The 20425-nt window shown below is 44.5% G+C and overlaps 1 protein-coding gene and 1 pseudogene across 1 annotated transcript; both read left to right on the forward strand.

Annotated features, from left to right (window-relative positions):
- Window positions 1-748: 748 nt before the first annotated feature.
- Window positions 749-1580, forward strand: LOC147643859 (uncharacterized; the record flags this gene model as incomplete). Its single annotated transcript, XM_086832042.1, has 1 exon — window positions 749-1580. A coding segment is annotated over one exon (694 nt), but the record flags the coding sequence as incomplete, so codon positions are not given.
- Window positions 1581-12047: 10467 nt separating this feature from the next.
- Window positions 12048-12898, forward strand: LOC147643860 (uncharacterized; annotated as a pseudogene).
- Window positions 12899-20425: the final 7527 nt, after the last annotated feature.

Here is a 20425-nt window from a genome sequence, read left to right on the forward strand (position 1 = left end):
TTAATCAGCCTCCCCTCAAGTCAGGTGTGTGATGCGACCCGTGCACACTGACTTCCAGGTTCGCAGCTGAGGGGAAAAGCCAGCTGTGTCTGCACGGAGCCTTCCCAGGGCCAGGCAACCCTGGGTCGTAAGTGGCCTTGCCGCAGTTTTGGGGCGAAGCTGAGGTCGACCTTCTTCAAAGCCCCAAACCCCCTCTGGCCCGCTGCGCTTGCCAGGTCGAGCAAAGCGGGCGTTCATGATATTCAATGAATAATTCAAACCGAGCTTCGGAACTACCGGGAGAGGATAAACCCCATAAACTGTCAACGAAGGACGAGAAGGAGATGCAGAGGCCGAGACTGGTCGCTGCATCTCACATTGTATCGGAGACCGACGGAGAAGAGTCGCAATCCGAGGGGAGAGCGAGTAGCACTCCCCAATCGAAACACACAGGTGGGGCTAAGCTGAGCACCACCTCAGAGATAGCGAAAATGTCTCACCAGCAGAGACGAGCGAGGGTCAACAGAGCCCGCTTCGTTCTCGGCAAGATAGCCAAGAATGAGGCTGAGGGCAAAACCGACCCTCGGGATGCCGAGGACAAGGCCAAATTCCTTGCGGAGATCGCGGAATATGAGCAGTATAAAGCGGCAAACCCGGCGGCGCTCCAGCCCTCGAAGGCAAAGCGAATTCGCTCACAAGAAGTGAGCGAAAGCGCGCCTAAGAGAGCGAAGGACCCACAGGGTAAGCCGCGTGCGACGAATTTTGTCAGCCAGGCAAAGAAGTTTAGCGAGGTGGCCAGAGACAGTCTGGCTATGGCACTGGTGGACGAGCTCCATGACGACGGTCGCCTGCTGTCGGAGAAGTGGGAGGAGATTGAGGCCAAGTTGGCCGACATGGTGACCGACAGGTTGGTCAGCATGCCGACCGGCCCCATCCCCTCTTTCGACTCCTCAGACGTGGTCAGAGGGCACCGGGTCATCAGGTGCGACGACGGGTTCTCCCGAAGCTTCCTGGCGGAGTGTGTGGCTAAGATTAGCGAGCCCAGCCCATGTGGCCTTAAGATTAGGCTAGTCCACGCCAGGGAGATCCCAAGGAGACCCAGAGCTCGCATCTGGTTACCTAAGGGCCAAACTGACCAAGCAAGGGTGATCGCCTGTCTGAAGGCCCAGAACCCAGATATAGATACAGAGGACTGGACCATCCTCAGGGCAGAGCAGGTGATGAAGGCGAGCCAGCCTTTCCTCCTGCTGATTAACCAGCAATGTCTGCACCAGCTGGAGGCAAACGACCACAAGGTCCGGTACGGCATAAGGAAGGCCAAGATTAAGGTCTTCTTGGCCGAGCCGGACGAGATTCTGGAGGAGGTCGATGACACCAACAAATTGTTGGACGACATGGTCATCGACGACAAATCTCCGGACGCCACCCCCACTAACATCGATGTCGAGAATCGTGCAGATTAACCTGAAGCGCAGCTCGCACGCTTCAGCTAATCTCACGATCCTTCTAAGGGAGAGGGATATCGACATCGGTCTGATACAGGAGCCTTGGACCAGGGACGGGCAAGTCGCTGGACTGAGAATCCAAGGATACACACTACTGTGCACAAACTCGGATGGTAGGTCGAGGGCTTGCATTGTAATCAATAATCATTTTAACGCTTTTCTCTGTCCCAATCTCAGCACACCTGACCTAGCAGTGGCCAGATTCGTGGCAGCGGATGGGAGCGGAGTTACCCTATCATCAGCGTACATGGCCCATGACGAGCCGGCCCCGCCTGAGCCGGTAGTCAAGCTGCTGCATTGGGCGGAAGCGACGAAGACGACCCTGGTGCTCGGGTGTGATGCGAACGCGAGGCACACGCTCTGGGGTAGTTAGAAGACTAACGAAAGAGGTGAGTCACTCTTTGACAATATTATATGTAGAAATGTAACGATATGCAATAAGGGTAATACCCCGACCTTTATCTTTCCGAGCACGGAAAATTTTCAAGGTTGGGAAGAGGTGTTAGACCTCACATTACATGTAGAACATAATAATTACAGGGTCGAAAACTGGAGGGTATCGACAGAACACTCCTTCTCAGACCATAGGTACATTTTCTTTGAAATAACGACACCAGTTAAGAAACAGGTGCCAAAAAGAAACCCGCGTAAGACGGATTGGAACAATTTCAGCGAAATTGTCCGATCTAAAGTAAACAGCAGGAGGATCAAGACAATATCCACTGCAAAGACACTCGACAAGGAGGTTGAGGACCTAACGAATATTCTGAACAACGCCTTCAAAGAGACTTGTAAGCTAACATTCTCGAAGAAGCAATACCCACCGAGGTGGACAAAGGAATTAAACGAGCTCAGGAAGAGCGCGAGAAAGTCCTTTAACCACAGCTATGCAACCCGGGATTGGGGAACATATAAAGAGGCACAAAGAATTTACAAGAAGGCCAAGAAAGAGTCGTGGCAAAACTACTGCGAGTCACTGGAAGGCATAAAGGACACGGCGAGAGTAAGCAAAATCCTCGCCAAAGGGCACATAAGCCCTACCCTGATCAACAGAGCAGACGCCTCTGCTACGACGACAATTGAGGAGTCACTAGAGCTACTAGTTGACACCCACTTCCCAGGAAGCCTAAGAGTGAGCTCGGAACCCGAGGAGGGAACGAGCTCTCAAATGGATACACCTACGAAAGACATCATTACCACTGAGCGAATTCAGTGGGCAATAGATTCTTTCGATAAGTATAAAAGCCCGGGCCCAGACGGCTTAATACCGGCAATGCTACAATCAGCTAAGGGTAGTATTTGCAAATGGCTAAAAGCCATTAACGAAGATTGTTTAAGACTGACGCACGTCCCACTGTTGTGGAGAGAGGCAAAATTCATTTTTATACCGAAACCGGGCAGAAGGGGGCATATCCTAGCAAAGGATTATAGACCGATAAGTCTCACCTCCTTCACCCTGAAGACACTAGAGAGACTCCTGGACGTCCACATCCGAGAGTCTCTAGAAGGACATCAACTCTCGGATGCACAGCATGCGTATCGCAGAGGGAAATCTACGGAAACAGCGCTACACGTAGTTGTACATCATGTCGAGAAGACATTACAACACAAACAATACACGATGGCAGCCTTCCTAGACATCGAAGGCGCGTTCAATTACGTGAACCCCAACTCTATCCCTCCCTCAACTTGCTAGGTATTGAGAGAGGCATCAGAGAGTGGATCGGAGTCATGCTAAAGAGCAGGACGATCGTAGCCGAACTGAGTGGCACTCACCTCACGCGGACTGTGAAGAGAGGCACACCTCAGGGCGGGGTACTATCGCCCCTACTCTGGCTCACAAATATGAACGCCATATTGACAGATCTCAATACGGGTGAAGTCAAAGCAGTTGCATACGCGGACGACGTAGTACTGCTAGTATCAGGACCATACCCTGACGTTATTAGCGAAATAATGACGGGTGCGCTAGGTCGTTTAAACAAATGCGGACTAGATATCAATCCCACTAAAACGGAACTTATGCTCTTCACACGAAGAACTAAGATACCTCCCTTCAACATGCCCAGTATTAGCGGCATGGAGCTAAAACTATCGGAGCGAGCGAAGTATCTAGGAGTTATTCTGGATAAAAAGCTCTCATGGAAAGAAAACATTGCAGAAAGAGTAAGGAAAGCAAGCATTGCATTCTACTCCTGCAGGAAAATGTTTGGGAACAAATGGGGACTGCACCCAAAGATAATTCTATGGCTCTACACTGCAGTGGTACGGCCAATTCTAACATACGGAGCCCTAGTATGGTGGCCGGCACTAACTAGGGCTTTCAACAGAACGAAGCTGACACGGATGCAACGGGCAGCGAGTGCGGGGGCAGTAGGTGCAATGCGCTCATGCCCCGCGGCTGCTCTCAACGCTATCCTAGACATAATGCCGATAGAGCTGTTCGTGAAGGACACTGCGGCACAGAGCGCAGTAAGACTGAAGGCGAGCAATTGCTGGAGGGACTACGGCGCCGGGCACGGCAAGATCCTTGCAAACAGCGGCATTAACACAGACGTTAAGACCGACTACATGATCGCGGAAATGAAATTCGGGAACGCATTCTCGACATCATATCCATCAAGGGATGACTGGAGTAGGGGCAGAGTAGTAGTGGAGAACGAGGTGTCCCTCTACACCGATGGCTCAAAGATGAGCTGCGGCGTAGGGGCTGGGATCTTCACTGAAAATTGGGGAATTGAAAAGGCTTAGGGCAGGACCTCAGGGGCAAAAGAGTTCGAATCTACTCGGATAGCCAAGCGGCTATAAAATCCCTATCTGCCGTGAAAACAAACTCACGACTAGTGGCAGAATGCAAGAAGGCCCTTAATAGACTTGCCGACAAAAATAAGGTACAAGTAACATGGGTACCGGGACACAACGAGATCCCAGGAAATGAGAAGGCAGACGAACTAGCCCGTGCAGGCTCGGCGGGGCTAAGTTCTGACTTCGAATTACCAATCTCCCTAAACGCGATCCAGACAAGAATCCATGACCACTTTAGACAGATAGCCAGTAAAGAATGGCAAAGGAAGAGCGATCACAGAAGGTCAAGGGAATGTTGGCCGAGGTACGACAAGAAACGAACCAGGGAACTGCTATCCAACAGCAAGCGGGATATCAGCAGGTTCACGGCACTCACCACGGGACATTGGGCGATCGGTTCGCACGCAATGAAGTTGGGACTGCCATACAACGCAATCTGTAGAAGCTGTAAGCAACCTACAGAGCAAGAGACACCGGAACATCTGCTCTGCTTCTGCCCAGCGCTAAACCACATCAGATTTCGCCACTTCGGTGCCTACCAGATGGAGTCACTGAGAAGCATAGGTAAGCTGAAAGTTTCAGCAATCCTAGGTTTCCTTGCTGACTCTGGATGGTACTGATAGTGTATTACAACAAAAAAAAAAAAAACAGAGGGTGTGGTAGAAAAAGGAGCTAAGCTCTAATTGGAGGCCCCAGCAATGGGACTCACCACTGTAACCTACCTTACCATTAAGATAATATCAACCATTGTAAACAAAATTTTTCAAAATGCAGCTCGAGGAAATAATGTTAAAGAGATGTAGCGATTTGCGCGCAAAGCTAGGAGAATTACATTTACTAACAACCGGTAGGAAGCGAGATTTACAAGATAGGCTTCATGCTCATTTTGGCATTAAGAATAATAAAGATAACCATTCTGATGAGGTCGAATCTGTAGTTACCGCTCCCGATCGTAACGTTCAGGAAATGCCCACAAGACATTCTTTGTTTACACTTAAAGACGTAGAAGGCAGCGTATAAATTTTTGCAGAAACAGGTAGGCCAGATGTAGACCAATGGATAGTGGAGTTAGAGGAATGCGCTTTGACAGTTGAGTGGAACCAGCTTCAATTATTCATTTACTCCAAGCAGTGGTTCAGTGGAGCAAAATCATTCATTCGTAGTCAGGTTAATATAGGCAACTGGGATTCTCTTAAGGCAGCATTGCGTGAGGAATTTGCTATCAAAATATCGTCTGCTGAGGTGCATCGTAAGCTAGGTCAACGGGTGCAAATAAGGGAGAAACATTACAAGAATATTTGTATGCTTTAATGGAAATTGCTAAGACAGTCAAATAAGATGAAGAGAGTTTGATCAAGTACTTTGTGAAGGGAGTGCCGGATGCAAAGGCAAATAAAATAATGTTGTACCAGCCTAAAACGATAAAGGATCTAAAGGAGCAGATGGAAGTCTACAAAAAAGTTCGGGGCACGTACAAGGTAAATACAAGAATGAAGAGCATGCAACGGAGTTAGAAGGATCGAAAAGTTTGGATTCGAAACCGAGTTTTGTACGCAAATGTTTTAAGTGCGGGGATTCGTCCCACTTAAAGAAAGATTGCAAAAAAAAAAAGGACAACTACAATTGTTTTCGTTGCGGACAGCCAGGTCATCGTGCTGCACAGTGTACGGTCGAGGTGAAACAGGAGAGTAACACCAATGCCGTTCACTTCGAGAGTGAAGCCTTGAAACCAAAGAGCGAGTTTACTGCATCCGGCCTTGAACTAAAAGTTGTCAAGCATTCCGTCGTCCAATTCAAAGCACTTGTCGACACAGGTGCAGATTTATGTTTACTGCGCAGGAATATCTTCCTTAAACTGGGCATCAAACTTCTTACTGGGAAAGAGGAATGCTTGACAGGAATAGGCGAGAGTCAGGTGTTGCCGTTTGGAAGCATAATTCTGCCAGTCGAAACAGACAACATACAAATGAATGTAGAATTCCACGTAGTACCGGAGTAAGACATGGGCTTCGAAGTTATAATCGGCAAAACTTTTTTGGAGATAGTGGGCATGAAAGTTACCAATGAAGGCACTGAGTTTCTGCGTCGGAACGAATCGAGAAGTATCGAAGTCAAGAGATTTATTGAAGATTAAGTACCCGAACGAAACGTAAATGCACCGGTACAAATGAAAATAATTCTAATGGACGAAATACCAGTTTTTCAGCATCCAAGTCCTTTGCCAGTCTGTGACAGAAAACAGTTGAAAACCAAGTTAAAGGGTGACTATCGAAAGTTGAATGAAAAGATTATTCGAGACAATTTTCCGATGACTCACATGGAGACCATTTTAGACAAGCTACAAGGGTCCAAAATATTCACGACTTTGGATTTAACCAACGGGTTTTTCCACGTTCCAATTGAACCAGGTTCTCGAAAGTATACGTCATTTGTGACACAGTCTGGATAGTTTGAATTTCTATATGTTCCATTTGGCATATCTAATTCTCCGGCAGTTTTCACCAGATTTATCATGGCAGTTCTAAGGGACCTCGTCGTCACCAACATGGTAGTTGTGAATATGGACGACGTAATTATACCCAGCCAGGACATTGAAGAAGGACTTGTTAAGTTAAAGGAGGTCTTAGAAGTTGCTGCTAAAAACGGTTTGCGTATCAACTGGAGTAAGTGCCATTTATTAAATAGCAGAGTGCAGTTTTTCGGCAACATCATCCAAGGTGGAACCATCACTCCAGGTCCCGAGAAGATACAAGCCGTAAAAGATTTTCCCGATCCACGCGACAAGAAAGGTATTCAACGATTCCTAGATCTGACTTCACACTTCAGAAAATTCATTGATGGATATGCTACCATTGCCAGGCCTTTGTCGGATTTGTTGAAAGGTGATTCCAAGTATGAATTCGGGGAGACAACGACCAAGCGCTACAATCATATTCTGGTCGTAGTAGATGGATTTTCGGTGTGTGCATGACTCTACCCAACTCGAAGCACAGGAGTGGATGAATTCGTAAGCAGTCTGGAGAAGCAAGCTGTACATTTTGGAAATCCTTGTCGCATAGTGACCAACATAGGCACTGCTTTTACATCTCAAGCATTCAAGGAGTATTGCGAGTCGAACAAAATACAGAATTTGCTCATAGCGATAAATGTACCGCGCTGAAATGGCCAAGTTGAAAGGATTCACAAGATCGTCGTACCAGTGCTTGCAAAGTTGAGTTATGAAAGTCTTTTTGCATGGTATAAGCACGTTGGAAGAGTTCAGCAGATTATAAATAGCACCAAGCCAAGAAGTACCAGTATCGAGCCTTTTAAGCTTTTAACAGGAGTTGAAATGCGATTGACCGACTGCAACAAGCTGAAAGATTTGATGCAGGAGTTTGCAGTAAAAGAGTTGGATGAAGAAAGAGAGAAATATCGCCAAACAGCCAGAGAAAGTATCAAACAGTTGATAATAAGAAAGCGTTTGATTTTAATCGAAAACAAGAAAGAATTTATAGAGTCAATGACCTAGTAGCGATTAAGAGAACCCAGTACGGAGTAGGGTTAAAGCTAAATAATAGCCGATAGTTTTAAGACGGAATAAAAAAGCTAGAAGTAAGAGAGAGCTAGTGAGAAGTTGAGAAAAAGAAGACGCTGTGTGTGAAAAGCGAAAGAAAAATGAACTTGTGAAACTAATCTAAGCACTTATGTTTTAACCAATCCTGTAAATAAATTATTGTATGTGAATCTTAAAGAAATTCCCTACATGTAAGTATGCAACAATACAAGGCGGTGTTGTTGATGATTCATCGATAAATGACCATACAAATTGTTGATGAATTTAACATGGGCATGTCCTAGGCTGTCATCAAAAACAATTCATCAACAATACATCGATGATTCATCAACAATTCATCAATAAATTCATCAACAATTCATCGATGAATCATCAGCAATTCATTAACAAATTTCATCAACGGCCGGGTCGTAGTAGAAGTCGCAGTCGGCAGAGCGTCGCCTCGGTAGAAGACGCAATCAGCAGTACTGCAGTGTGCATACATGAATTCGGGGACACAAATTTGACAAATTTGCACACGCATACAAACGTTTGAGCGCTTGTACACGTATACACACATACACAGAAACGAGAGCACAGCGCGAAGAAACGCACCCCTGCTCATCGTTCCGCGGTCGATCTGCGACTGAAAAGTGAATTCTTGTTATGCTTGGTTTCGAAAGAATGCTTCGAACTCGAAACAGCCGAACGCAATATGGGGTTCTAGAAATTTCGTTCGGGTGCTCTGGGGTTCCAGGCTCAGCCGTTTTTATGATAGTACTTTTTTGTTCTCTTTGACTTCTCTATGCATTTCTTGCTTAGTGGTTATAGTAATTTCTTATTATTCTACAATTTTGTGTAAGATTTTATGTAATTCGGACTACTATATCATATAGCTCCCATAGGAACGATCGAGAAATTAATACAATTAAAAATTATAACATCATTTTTCAACAGATTTTCATGAAATTTGAGACATAGCCATTTTATATTATTCTACAATTTTGTGTCAAAATCGAACGGCTATATTATATAGGTTCCATGCAAACGATCGTTATATAATTATATACTTGGTTATTCGTTAGTTAAAAAAAATATTTTGTTTTTTTTAAACCGAATTATTACAAGATATTTTTAATGAAGAACACCGACCGATTAGTTTCGTGTCTTAAACTGAACACAACTTATTGAACTAGGGTGGCTGACGTTCAAGCCTCGGTTTCGAGCTTTTGTGGATCTTGATGGATTTCAAAAAATCCTAAGAGAGAGCCTAATTGATTCTTTAATTTCTTTTGGATTCAAGTGCTGTCGCTTTTGGATACAAGTGCTCTTTTGAAATTGGATAATTTTGTTTTCGAGCTAGCGAGTCCGAACTTTGAGCTGTGAAAGCGGCAAATAGGGGAGAATGTTTAGACAATAAAATTGTTTAGTCTACTAGTGGGGACTTGTGTAAATATGTGGAATAAGTAGGCATGTGCTAAAGTCCGTGGGACTGCGGATATGTCACTATATATACAAGAAAAATGCAAATCTGTGAACTGTATTTATAATATGTAGAGGTGAATGAAATGAAAGCAGGTATTACTTCATTGTTTTTTAACATAAATATATTTTATTTTATATTGTTTTGATTCCTAGTTATCGAAGTTCTATCTGCAAGGGTATATAAAGTTCGGCGTGTTGAAGTTAGCTTCGTTTCGTTATCTTTGAGAAAAGTCGATTTTTCCATTTTGATACCATATAAATGGGCGAATGGGTGGGCAATGCACATTGTCGAATACATATATAAATTTAACAACAATTACCTGTCAAATTCCGTATAAATTTTTCCATTATCTTATTAGGTTCAAAAGCTACTGTGTGACGTCAACAGCAGAGTCCTGCTGGCCATAAAAATCCATATCCATAAATATCCATTACAAAGAAAGAACGGAGAACAGCCTCTGCGACATGCAGCATGCAAACAAAAAATCTACGGAAGCGGTCCGATACATAAAAAGGTACTTTATAGATATAAAAGAAGCCTTTAATAAAGTAAGCGTAATTAAGTGAGCTTCCTTACCAGTATAGAATTTGTAGAAGGTATTTGAACCTAGATCGGCGCAATGCTAACGAGCAGAAGGAGAAGAGCCGAACTGAGTGGAACTCATCGCACAAGATTTGTTGGGGGGGTGGGTAAGGTCGAAAAAATACATGTTTTTCTGTTTTTTTCCGACGAGTTCAAATGGATTTAATCAATGAATAGTATATTAAAATATGACATTCGAAGAATGTCTTATAAAATTTGTAGCAAAAAAATCTTCACAAATATGGCAATGGTAGCATTTTTCCGGACGTCTCTCGAAAAAAAGTTGAATTGCGATGCCCCTTAAAACTCGGTGCGTGATTATCTGAATTTCAAAAATCCATGTTCTTTGTTGGATAATAGATTACCATAGGTAAAGCTGTCGAGTTTTTTTTTAATTATAATTTTTGTTTTTTTTTCAAAGACTTTGAGTCAAATACACAATTTTTTGGGGAAAAAATCGGATAATTTATCATTGTGCAATCAAAATTATGAACAAAACAAACTCGACAGCGTTACCTCGTAAAATACGTACAGAAATAGTTTTTAAAATTTCAAAAGGATCCAGGAGTTTGGAAGTTATGAGGGACACCGACTTTGTGGGAAAAACGCTTTAAAGTTTTAAACACAAAAAAATCCAGTGTACAACGAAAATCCGGCAGGTATACAAATACTCATGACTTCGTCAATTTTGCTTTATTGACTTGAAATTTTGACACAATAATTAAATAAATAAATAAAATAAAAATTTAGTACCTAAACCTCACCTCTCCTGAGAAAGGAAGGATTCCGCCGGATGGAATTCTGTCTCAACGCTCTGTCTGATGGACATGGACGACATTGGGATACTGTTAATAGTGAAGGAGTATGTGTATATATTCAAAACTGAGAGACTAGTTTGCATTGAAACAGACAGACGGGCGGACAGACGGACATGGCTAGATCGACTCGGTTGTTGATCCTGATCAAGAATATATATATATGGTCGGAAATGTCTCCATCACTATTAAAAACTATTATTTTGACCTCAGAGTGAATTGAATTTTTGACAATGCCATTTGGAAAAAAACGGGGCTTCTTATTTTTAACGTCCCATAGTTCAAGCTTTATACCTATGTAGTAGTGTAGTGCTGATTTTTGCGAACGCAAAATATAAAACAAGCAAAAGATAAACAAAGTGTATAGGTATAGATTTTACAGGATATGATTTCATTTATCCTTCCTAACGCTACAAGTTGAAAACTTTTAAATTAGTGCACTAGTCTAAATGAATCACAATTTACAATTGGTAAGATTGTCTTAATTTAATGAAACAATTTTTAATTTTAAATATTGTTTGTATATTTATGTACAAATTTAATTTAATTTAATCCTAAGTTGCTTTAATTTAATTTAATTTATGGGGCTGTTTTAATTTGTGAAATTACATATTCCTTGAATTACGTAGCACTGCTTAGGTTTTTAATAAACGTTTAGCATTTATGGAAAATTGTCTTTCGGTATCTGATATTTGATTCTTTAATCTTCTAGAAGCAGCAAATGTTAATTTTTCAAAAATATATCTTGGTTCTTTTTTATAAATTAATATTTAAAAAAAAATTTCAATATTCTTGACCTTATCCATCCACTAAGTTTTACGTCAGAAATATTATATTTTATATTATAACCAGACACATGGCCGTCAGCCGATAGGGTGCACAGGGGGACCAACGGATGACTGTGTCATCTGCCGTAACTGTGTACACCATCGGTAGTGCGACTATACTCTCCAAGCGAGGGCGGCTGGAAGCAGGTCCCCAGTCGAGGCTCGACCGGGGATGCTGACCAATTGTAGTCGGGCGGACCTAGGCAGTCTTTAATCAGCCTCCCCTCAAGTCCCCTCAAGCCCGCTGCGCTTGCCAGGTCGAGCAAAGCGGGCGTTCATGTAATTGAAATGAATTCCAAACACCGAGCTTCGGAACTCCCGGGAGAGGATAAACCCCACACAATGTCAACGAAGGACGAGAAGGAGCTGCAGAGGCCGAGACTGGTCGCTGCATCTCACACTGCATCGGAGACCGACGGAGAAGAGTCGCAATCCGAGGGGAGAGTGAGTAGCACTCCCCAATTAAAACACACAGGTGGGGCACAGCCTAGCGCCACCGCAGAGATATCGAAAATGCCACACCATCAGAGACGAGCGAGGGTCAGCAGAGCCCGCTTCGTTCTCGGCAAGATAGCCAAGAATGAGGCTGAGGGCAAAACGGACCCTCGGGATGCCGAGGACAAGGCCAAATTCCTAGCGGAGATCGCGGAATATGAACGATACAAAGAGGCAAACCCGGCGGCGTTCCAGCCCTCGAAGGCAAAGCGAATTCGCTCACAGGAAGTGAGCGAAAGCGCACCCAAGAGAGCGAAGGACCCACAGGGTAAGCGACAAACTTTGTCAGCCAGGCAAAGAAGTTTAGCGAGGTGGCCAGAGACAGTCTGGCTATGGCACTGGTGGACGAGCTTTATGACGACGGTCGCCTGCTGTCGGAGAAGTGGGAGGAGATAGAGGCCAAGTTGGCCGACATGGTGACCGACAGGTTGGTCAGCATGCCGACCGGCCCCATCCCCTCCTTCGACTCCTCAGATGTGGTCAGAGGGCACCGGGTTATCAGGTGCGACGACGGGTTCTCCCGAAGCTTCTTGGCGGAGTGTGTGGCTAAGATTAGCGACACATGGGCTGGCCTTAAGATTAGGCTAGTCCACGCCAGGGAGATCCCAAGGAGACCCAGAGTTCGCATCTGGTTACCTAAGGGCCAAACTGACCATGCTAGGGTGATTGCCTGTCTGAAGGCCCAGAACCCAGATGTACATACAGAGGACTGGACCATCCTCAGGGCAGAGCAGGAGATGAAGGCGAGCCAGCCTTTCCTCCTGCTGATTAACCAGCAATGTCTACCCCAGCTGGAGGCAAACGACCACAAGGTCCGGTACGGAATCAGGAAGGCCAAGATTAAGGTCTTCTTGGCCGAGCCGGACGAGATTCTGGAGGAGGTCGATGACACCAACAAATTGTTGGACGACATGGTCATCGACGACAAATCTCCTGACGCCACCCCCACCAACATCGATGTCGAAAGTCGTGCAGATTAACCTGAAGCGCAGCTCGCACGCTTCAGCTAATCTCACGATCCTTCTAAGGGAGAAGGATGTCGACATCGGTCTGATACAGGAGCCTTGGACCAGGGACGGGCAAGTCGCTGGACTGAGAATCCAAGGATACACACTACTGTGCACAAACTCGAATGGTAGGTCGAGAGCCTGCATTGTAATCAAGAATCATTTTAACGCTTTTCTCTGTCCCAATCTCAGCACACCTGACCTAGCAGTGGCCAGATTCGTGGCGGCGGATGGGAGCGGAGTCACTCTATCATCAGCGTATATGGCCCATGACGAGCCGGCCCCGCCTGAGCCGGTAGTCAAGCTGCTGCAATGGGCGGAAGTGACGAAGACGACCCTGGTGCTCGGGTGTGATGCGAACGCGAGGCACACGCTCTGGGGTAGTTCGGAGACTAACGAAAGAGGTGAGTCACTCTTTGACAATATGATATGTAGAAATGTAACGATATGCAATAAGGGTAATACCCCGACCTTTATCTTTCCGAGCACGGAAAACTTTCAAGGTTGGGAAGAGGTGCTAGACCTCACATTACTTATAGAACAAAATAAATACAGGGTCGAGAACTGGAGGGTATCAACAGAACACTCCTTCTCAGACCATAGGTACATTTTCTTTGAAATAACGGTACCAGCTAAGAAACAGGTGCCGAGGAGAAACCCCCGTAAGACGGACTGGAAAGTTTTCAGCGAAATTGTCCGATCCAAAGTAAACGGCAGGAGGATCAAGACAATATCCACTGCAAAGGCACTCGACAAGGAGGTTGAGGACCTAACGAATATTCTGAACAACGCCTTCAAAGAGACTTGTAAGCTTACATTCTCGAAGAAGCAATACCCACCGTGGTGGACGAAGGAATTAAGCGAGCTCAGGAAGAGCGCGAGGAAGTCCTTTAACCGCAGCTATGCAACCCGGAATTGGGGACCATACAAAGAGGCACAAAAAATCTACAAGAAGGCAGTATGCAAGGCCAAGAAAGAGTCGTGGCAAAACTACTGCGAGTCACTGGAAGGCATAAAGGACACGGCGAGAGTAAGCAAAATTCTCGCCAAAGGGCACATAAGCCCTACCCTGATCAATAGGGCAGACGGCTCCGCTACGACGACAATTGAGGAGTCACTAGAGCTACTAGTCGACACCCACTTCCCAGGAAGCCTGAGAGAGAGCTCGGAACCCGTGGAGGGAACGAGCTCTCAAATGGACACACCCACGAAAGACATCATTACCACTGAGCAGATCCAGTGGGCAATAGATTCTTTCGATAAGTATAAGAGCCCGGGCCCAGACGGCTTATTACCGGCAATGCTACAATCAGCTAAGGACAGTATTTGCAAATGGCTAAAAGCCATTTACGAAGCTTGTTTAAGACTGACGCACGTCCCACTGCTGTGGAGAGAGGCTAAAGTCATTTTTATACCGAAACCGGGCAGAAGAGGGCATATCCTAGCAAAGGATTATAGACCGATAAGTCTTACCTCCTTCACCCTGAAGACACTAGAGAGACTCCTGGACGCCCACATCCGAGAGTCTCTAGAAGGGCAGCACCTCTCGGATGCGCAGCATGCGTACCGCAGAGGAAAATCTACGGAAACAGCGCTACACGTAGTTGTACATCATGTCGAGAAGACATTACAACACAAACAATACACGATGGCAGCCTTCCTAGACATCGAAGGCGCGTTCAATAACGTGAACCCCGACTCTATCCTGAGCTCCCTCAACTTGCTAGGTATTGAGAGAGGCATCAGAGAGTGGGTCGGAGTCATGCTAAAGAGCAGGACGATCACAGCCGAACTGAGTGGCACTCACCTCACGCGGACTGTGAAGAGAGGCACACCTCAGGGCGGGGTACTATCGCCCCTACTCTGGCTCACAAATATGAACGCCATATTGACAGAACTCAATACGGGTGGAGTCAAAGCAGTTGCATACGCGGACGACGTAGTACTGCTAGTATCAGGACCATACCCCGACGTCATTAGCGAAATAATGACGGGTGCGCTAGGTCGTTTAAACAAATGCGGACTAGATATCAATCCCACTAAAACGGAACTTATGCTCTTCACACGGAGAACTAAGATACCTCCCTTCAACATGCCCAGTATTAGCGGCATGGAGCTAAAACTATCGGAGCGAGCGAAATATCTAGGAGTAATTCTGGATAAAAAGCTCTCATGGAAAGATAACATTGCAGAACGAGTTAGGAAGGCAAGCATTGCATTCTACTCCTGCAGGAAAATGTTTGGGAACAAATGGGGACTGCACCCTAAGATAATCCTATGGCTCTACACTGCAGTGGTACGGCCAATTCTAACATACGGAGCTCTAGTATGGTGGCCGGCACTAACTAGGGCTTACAACAGAACGAAGCTGACACGGATACAACGGGCAGCGAGTGCGGGAGCAGTGGGTGCAATGCGCTCATGCCCCGCGGCTGCTCTCAACGCTATCCTAGATATAATGCCGATAGAGCTGTTCGTGAAGGACACTGCGGCACAGAGCGCAGTAAGACTGAAGGCGAGCAATTGCTGGAGGGACTACGGCGCCGGGCACGGAAAGATCCTTGCAAACAGCGGCATTAACACAGACGTTAAGACCGACTATATGATCGCGGAAATGAATTTCGGGAACGCATTCTCGACATCATACCCATCAAGGGACGACTGGAGTAGGGGCAGAGTAGTAGTGGAGAACGAGGTGTCCCTCTACACCGATGGCTCAAAAATGAGCTGCGGCGTAGGGGCTGGGATCTTCGCTGAAAACTGGGGAATTGAAAAGGCTTTCAATCTCTCTAACTCAGCGACGGTCTTTCAGGCTGAGTTACTAGCCATAAGGGAAGCAGTCGAACTTTCCTTAAGGCAGGAACTCAGGGGCAAAAGAGTTCGAATCTACTCGGATAGCCAAGCGGCTATAAAATCCCTATCTGCAGTAAAAACAAATTCAAGACTAGTGGCAGAATGCAAGAAGGCCCTTAATAGACTTGCCGACAAAAACACGGTACAAGTGACATGGGTACCGGGACACAACGAGATCCCAGGTAATGAGAAGGCAGACGAACTAGCCCGTGCAGGCTCGGCGGGGCTAAGCTCTGACTTCGAGTTACCGATCTCCCTAAACGCGATCCAGACAAGGATCCATGACCACTTTAGACAGATAGCCAGTAAAGAATGGCAAAGGAAGAGCGATCACAGAAGGTCAAGGGAATGTTGGCCGAGGTACGATAGGAAGCGAACCAGGGAACTGCTATCCAACAGCAAGCGGGATATCAGTAGGTTCACGGCACTCACCACGGGACATTGGGCGATCGGTTCGCATGCAATGAAGATGGGACTGCCATACAACGCAATCTGTAGAAGCTGTAAGCAACCTACAGAGCAAGAGACACCGGAACATCTGCTCTGCTTCTGCCCAGCGCTAAACCACATCAGGTTTCGCCACTTCGGTGCCTACCAGATGGAGTCACTGAGAAGCATAGGAAAGCTGAAAGTTTCAGCGATCCTAGGCTTCCTTGCTGACTCAGGATGGTACTGATAGTGAATAACAACAAGAAAAACAGAGGGTGTGGAACAAAAAGGAGCTTAGCTCTAATTGGAGGCCCCAGCAGTGGGCCTCACCACTGAAACCTACCTACCTACCAGACACATATTTGTTCCGTGGCAGATTGAAGATATATCTTGCGATGCTATTAAAAACTATTTTAAATTTATTTTGGCTCTTCGAATCACAATTTTAAAAAACTTCTAATTCATAAAATAAAGAAGGAAACAAACATGTTTTTGCTATTACCATACGAACATTTATCGGCAGACATCTCTTAGTCAAGGACAATGCTCTCAGCATTCCATATACTTTCCCTACAGCCTTTGCGAGGTGATCATTCCAGGTAAGAGTCCTGTTGCATGTAAATCCTAGATTCACGGCTTATGAAGCGGCTTAAAAGACGTGGTTTAATATTATCTAACTTAATTTTTCTTTTATTTATAACGAGGCACTTAGATTTGTATGGTTTAATGCCTAGTCCATTTTTGATTGCCCATTCATTTACTCGTATAAGTTCACTGTTACATACATCTAACATTCACCTACTCTGTTGAAAGGACAACTCACAAACATTTGTACATCATCCGCATATAAATGAATGTTACAATCCGGTAGCACAAATGGAAGATCATTAGCATAGTGTAAATAACAATGGACCAAGCACTGAACCTTGGGAGACAGAACGAGTAACATTTTAAAATTCCGACGACACATATGACATTATTTAGGTACGAAGAGCTTAACAGAAGATTTTACAACGTAGCTTTAAACAGAGAATATTATGTGTAAAAGTCTCAAAATATTTGCTATAGTCAAGTAAAATTAAAAATGTACCATTGTGTTCGCGCCACGAGAGCCCTTAATTTCGAGCAGCACGAGCTTTCGCTCTCGCTTGCTCTCAGTCGTCGCTCTCTCTCTCCCGTCTCCTAGCCGAAGTCGCCACTCCGCTGTCCCTGCAGCCCCTTTACTTAAGATGTAGTGTTAGTGCCCAAATATCTTTGTAATAAAGCGAAAGTAAAGTGCAAAAGACGGCCACCGACTTCTTTATTTCTGCCATCGGCGGGAACTTCCAACGGCAACAACACATAGCTGACGACGGCTTACAAATTCTGGAATTAAATCCGCGCACTCCTGTTCATGGTCCTTCGAGCCGGATCTATCCTAGTCCCACCAGTGCCCCCTTGCGGATTTTTTCAAGATAAGTACGACAAACCTTCCAAAGTCCATTCGGCGTCTTCTTTCCATCCGATTCCGACCAGAGTGAAAAGTAATAATAATTAATAATAATAATAATAATATATATTTATAAATATATCCAGATTTTCTTTTTTTTAAGTGCTAAAGTGATTACCAATATCGGCTCACTGTAATCCGCTGGTGTCCAAGCATATGTATATATATGTACATATATATAATTAAATACTTGGTTATACGTCAGTTCAAATAAAAATATTTTATTTTATTTAAACAGAATTTTTACAAGATAATTTTTTTTTATAGAACACCGACCGATTAATTTCATGTCTCAAACTGAACTCATCTTATTGAACTAGGATGGTTGATGTTCAAGCCTCGGTCTCGAGCCTTTGTGGATATTTATGGATTTCAAAAGATCCTAAGAGAGAGTTTAATTGATTCTTCAATTTCTCTAGGATTCAAGTGCTGTCGCTCTAGGATACAAGTGCTCTTTTGAAATTTGATAATTTTGTTTTCGAGCTAGAGAGTCCGAACTTTGAGCGCGTGAAAGCGTGTTTAGACAATAAAATTCTTTAGTCTTCTAGTGGGGACTTGTGTTAATTCTACTATCGGACTCCTGTGGAGTTGTGGTGTCTGATGACTGTATGGTTATCATTCGATGATAATTCATAGGCTTACATATGTGGAATAAGTAGACATGTGCTAAAGTCTATGGGACTGTGGATATGTCACTCCCCTAATCTTTGAATTTGGCCTGTCCTCAGGCGGATAATGTTAGATAAATCATGATAATATTTTCCGAAATTATCTGATAATTTACAATTTGTTTCGGGATCGGTTGTTCTTCTTGTGTTTTCTCATATTTAACAATGAGTTTCTTAGGTATACTCTTAAATTTATAGATGACATACATGATTAAACTTAGGATTGTAATGACAAAAGATGTAAGACAGATGATTTAAAACACGCTGTAATATTTTACATGGGATTCAATTATATCTTTTGTTTGAATGTATGCCAAAGGTTATATTTTGGTTATGTTGTTAACAATATAAATTGACTGTGTAAAATCTGCAAAGTTGTTTGAAATTATAAATTTACTAGCTGTACCCTGCCACGTTTCTCTGTGGCATATTATGGTTAAGAGGGCACTTCTGAATACATCAAGGTTCTGGCAAAATCATCTTTCTGGCATAAGGTGAAGAAGGCAGTCAGAGTTGTCGCTGGCGGATTCAGGACTCTTTCTTGCACATTTAGTTCTGTGAAATAGACACGTTGACCATTCTCCAAATTGACTGCCAAGTGAACTACAGCTGGATAGCGTTCATGAATAGGGAACGAAAAAATTCTCCATGCAGCCTCGTTGCTGCTTATGTATCTTCCAGCCTGGTATTCAGAGAGATTTCATCGACAACTCGTACTGCATTGCTGTCACCATTTTCTGCCTGAACACCAAAAACTGCCATATCGCTGCCTTTATTCACGTACTTGCGGTTATATTTAATCGATTTCACGGAATTGCAATATTCTACGTTGATGTGCGCTTTGTATGATTTTGACAATAGGGGTGAGTATGGAACCACCCAAGGATTGTCTACCTCAATATCACCAATTATCATTTTTAAAGTTGCCGAAGTTCCGCCATCTTCAGTTGACCGTCTCCTATACAGAGGATATCCATCGTCCCCTGTTACGGTGTTGGCTGTAAATGCTCGACGATATCGCTTTTAATACTTCCCGTCTACCATGCATGGTGAACATGGGTTGAGGGTACCACATGGGCCATGGATCATGTGCTTGATGACAACTTCATGTAAATCCGTATAAACCTCGGCCCGTGGAATCTCAGCGCATATAACATCGTCGATTTCATCTGGAGTAATTTTGATAAAAATCATACAGCCAAATCAGTATGTGCGCATGCGGCAATCCTCTCTTCTGCCATTCTACTGAATACATCCAGCACCGCACAGATCCAAAAACTCCATGTTTCACAATAAAATCCATCAGTGACTTGAGCTTTTGTCTGAAAACACGGGCTGTGATGTCATGCCTATCCCTATACGATTGTCCAGGAAATAACAGCTGTACTATCTCGTCCCAAGCTGGATTGCATGTGAAGGTGATAAATAAGTCTGGACGGCCGTGGCAACGAACATATGCCATGGCATCTTGAGCATATTCCTGCATGTGGCGTGGACTACCTATGTATGAGGATGGCAAAATCGTGAGCTTTCCAACGTTGGTTTTATTACGGTCATTCATCACAGCATCCCGCAAATGGATATATTCCTCTGACCGAAGTTTCGTCTGATTCAATCGGAGGAACAGCAAACGTTCTGTTTCAATTATTGCATACATATCGACAATGTACTGATGAAACAACTGACGACATTTCAATATATGATTGCAATCGGTCCTCCGAACCATTAACCTGTATGAGTAAAAGTTCATCGCGCTGCACTTTTTATTCGTTTCTACACCATTGACTGGATCTACCATCTTCACATTGAAATGGTATCCATTGGCACCATCTCAGAAGATTAGTGGATACACCAAGAATCGTAACAACGGTGAGTTTCTGCGACGTTTACCAATCGATCGTTTCGTCGATGGAGAACAATATCTCGAGGTTGAAACTGATCCCCGACTAT

The sequence above is a fragment of the Drosophila serrata genome, unplaced genomic scaffold (genome assembly GCF_035046125.1).
Source record: "Drosophila serrata isolate PLE 108 unplaced genomic scaffold, ASM3504612v1 contig_243, whole genome shotgun sequence".
Lineage (NCBI taxonomy): Eukaryota > Metazoa > Arthropoda > Insecta > Diptera > Drosophilidae > Drosophila > Drosophila serrata.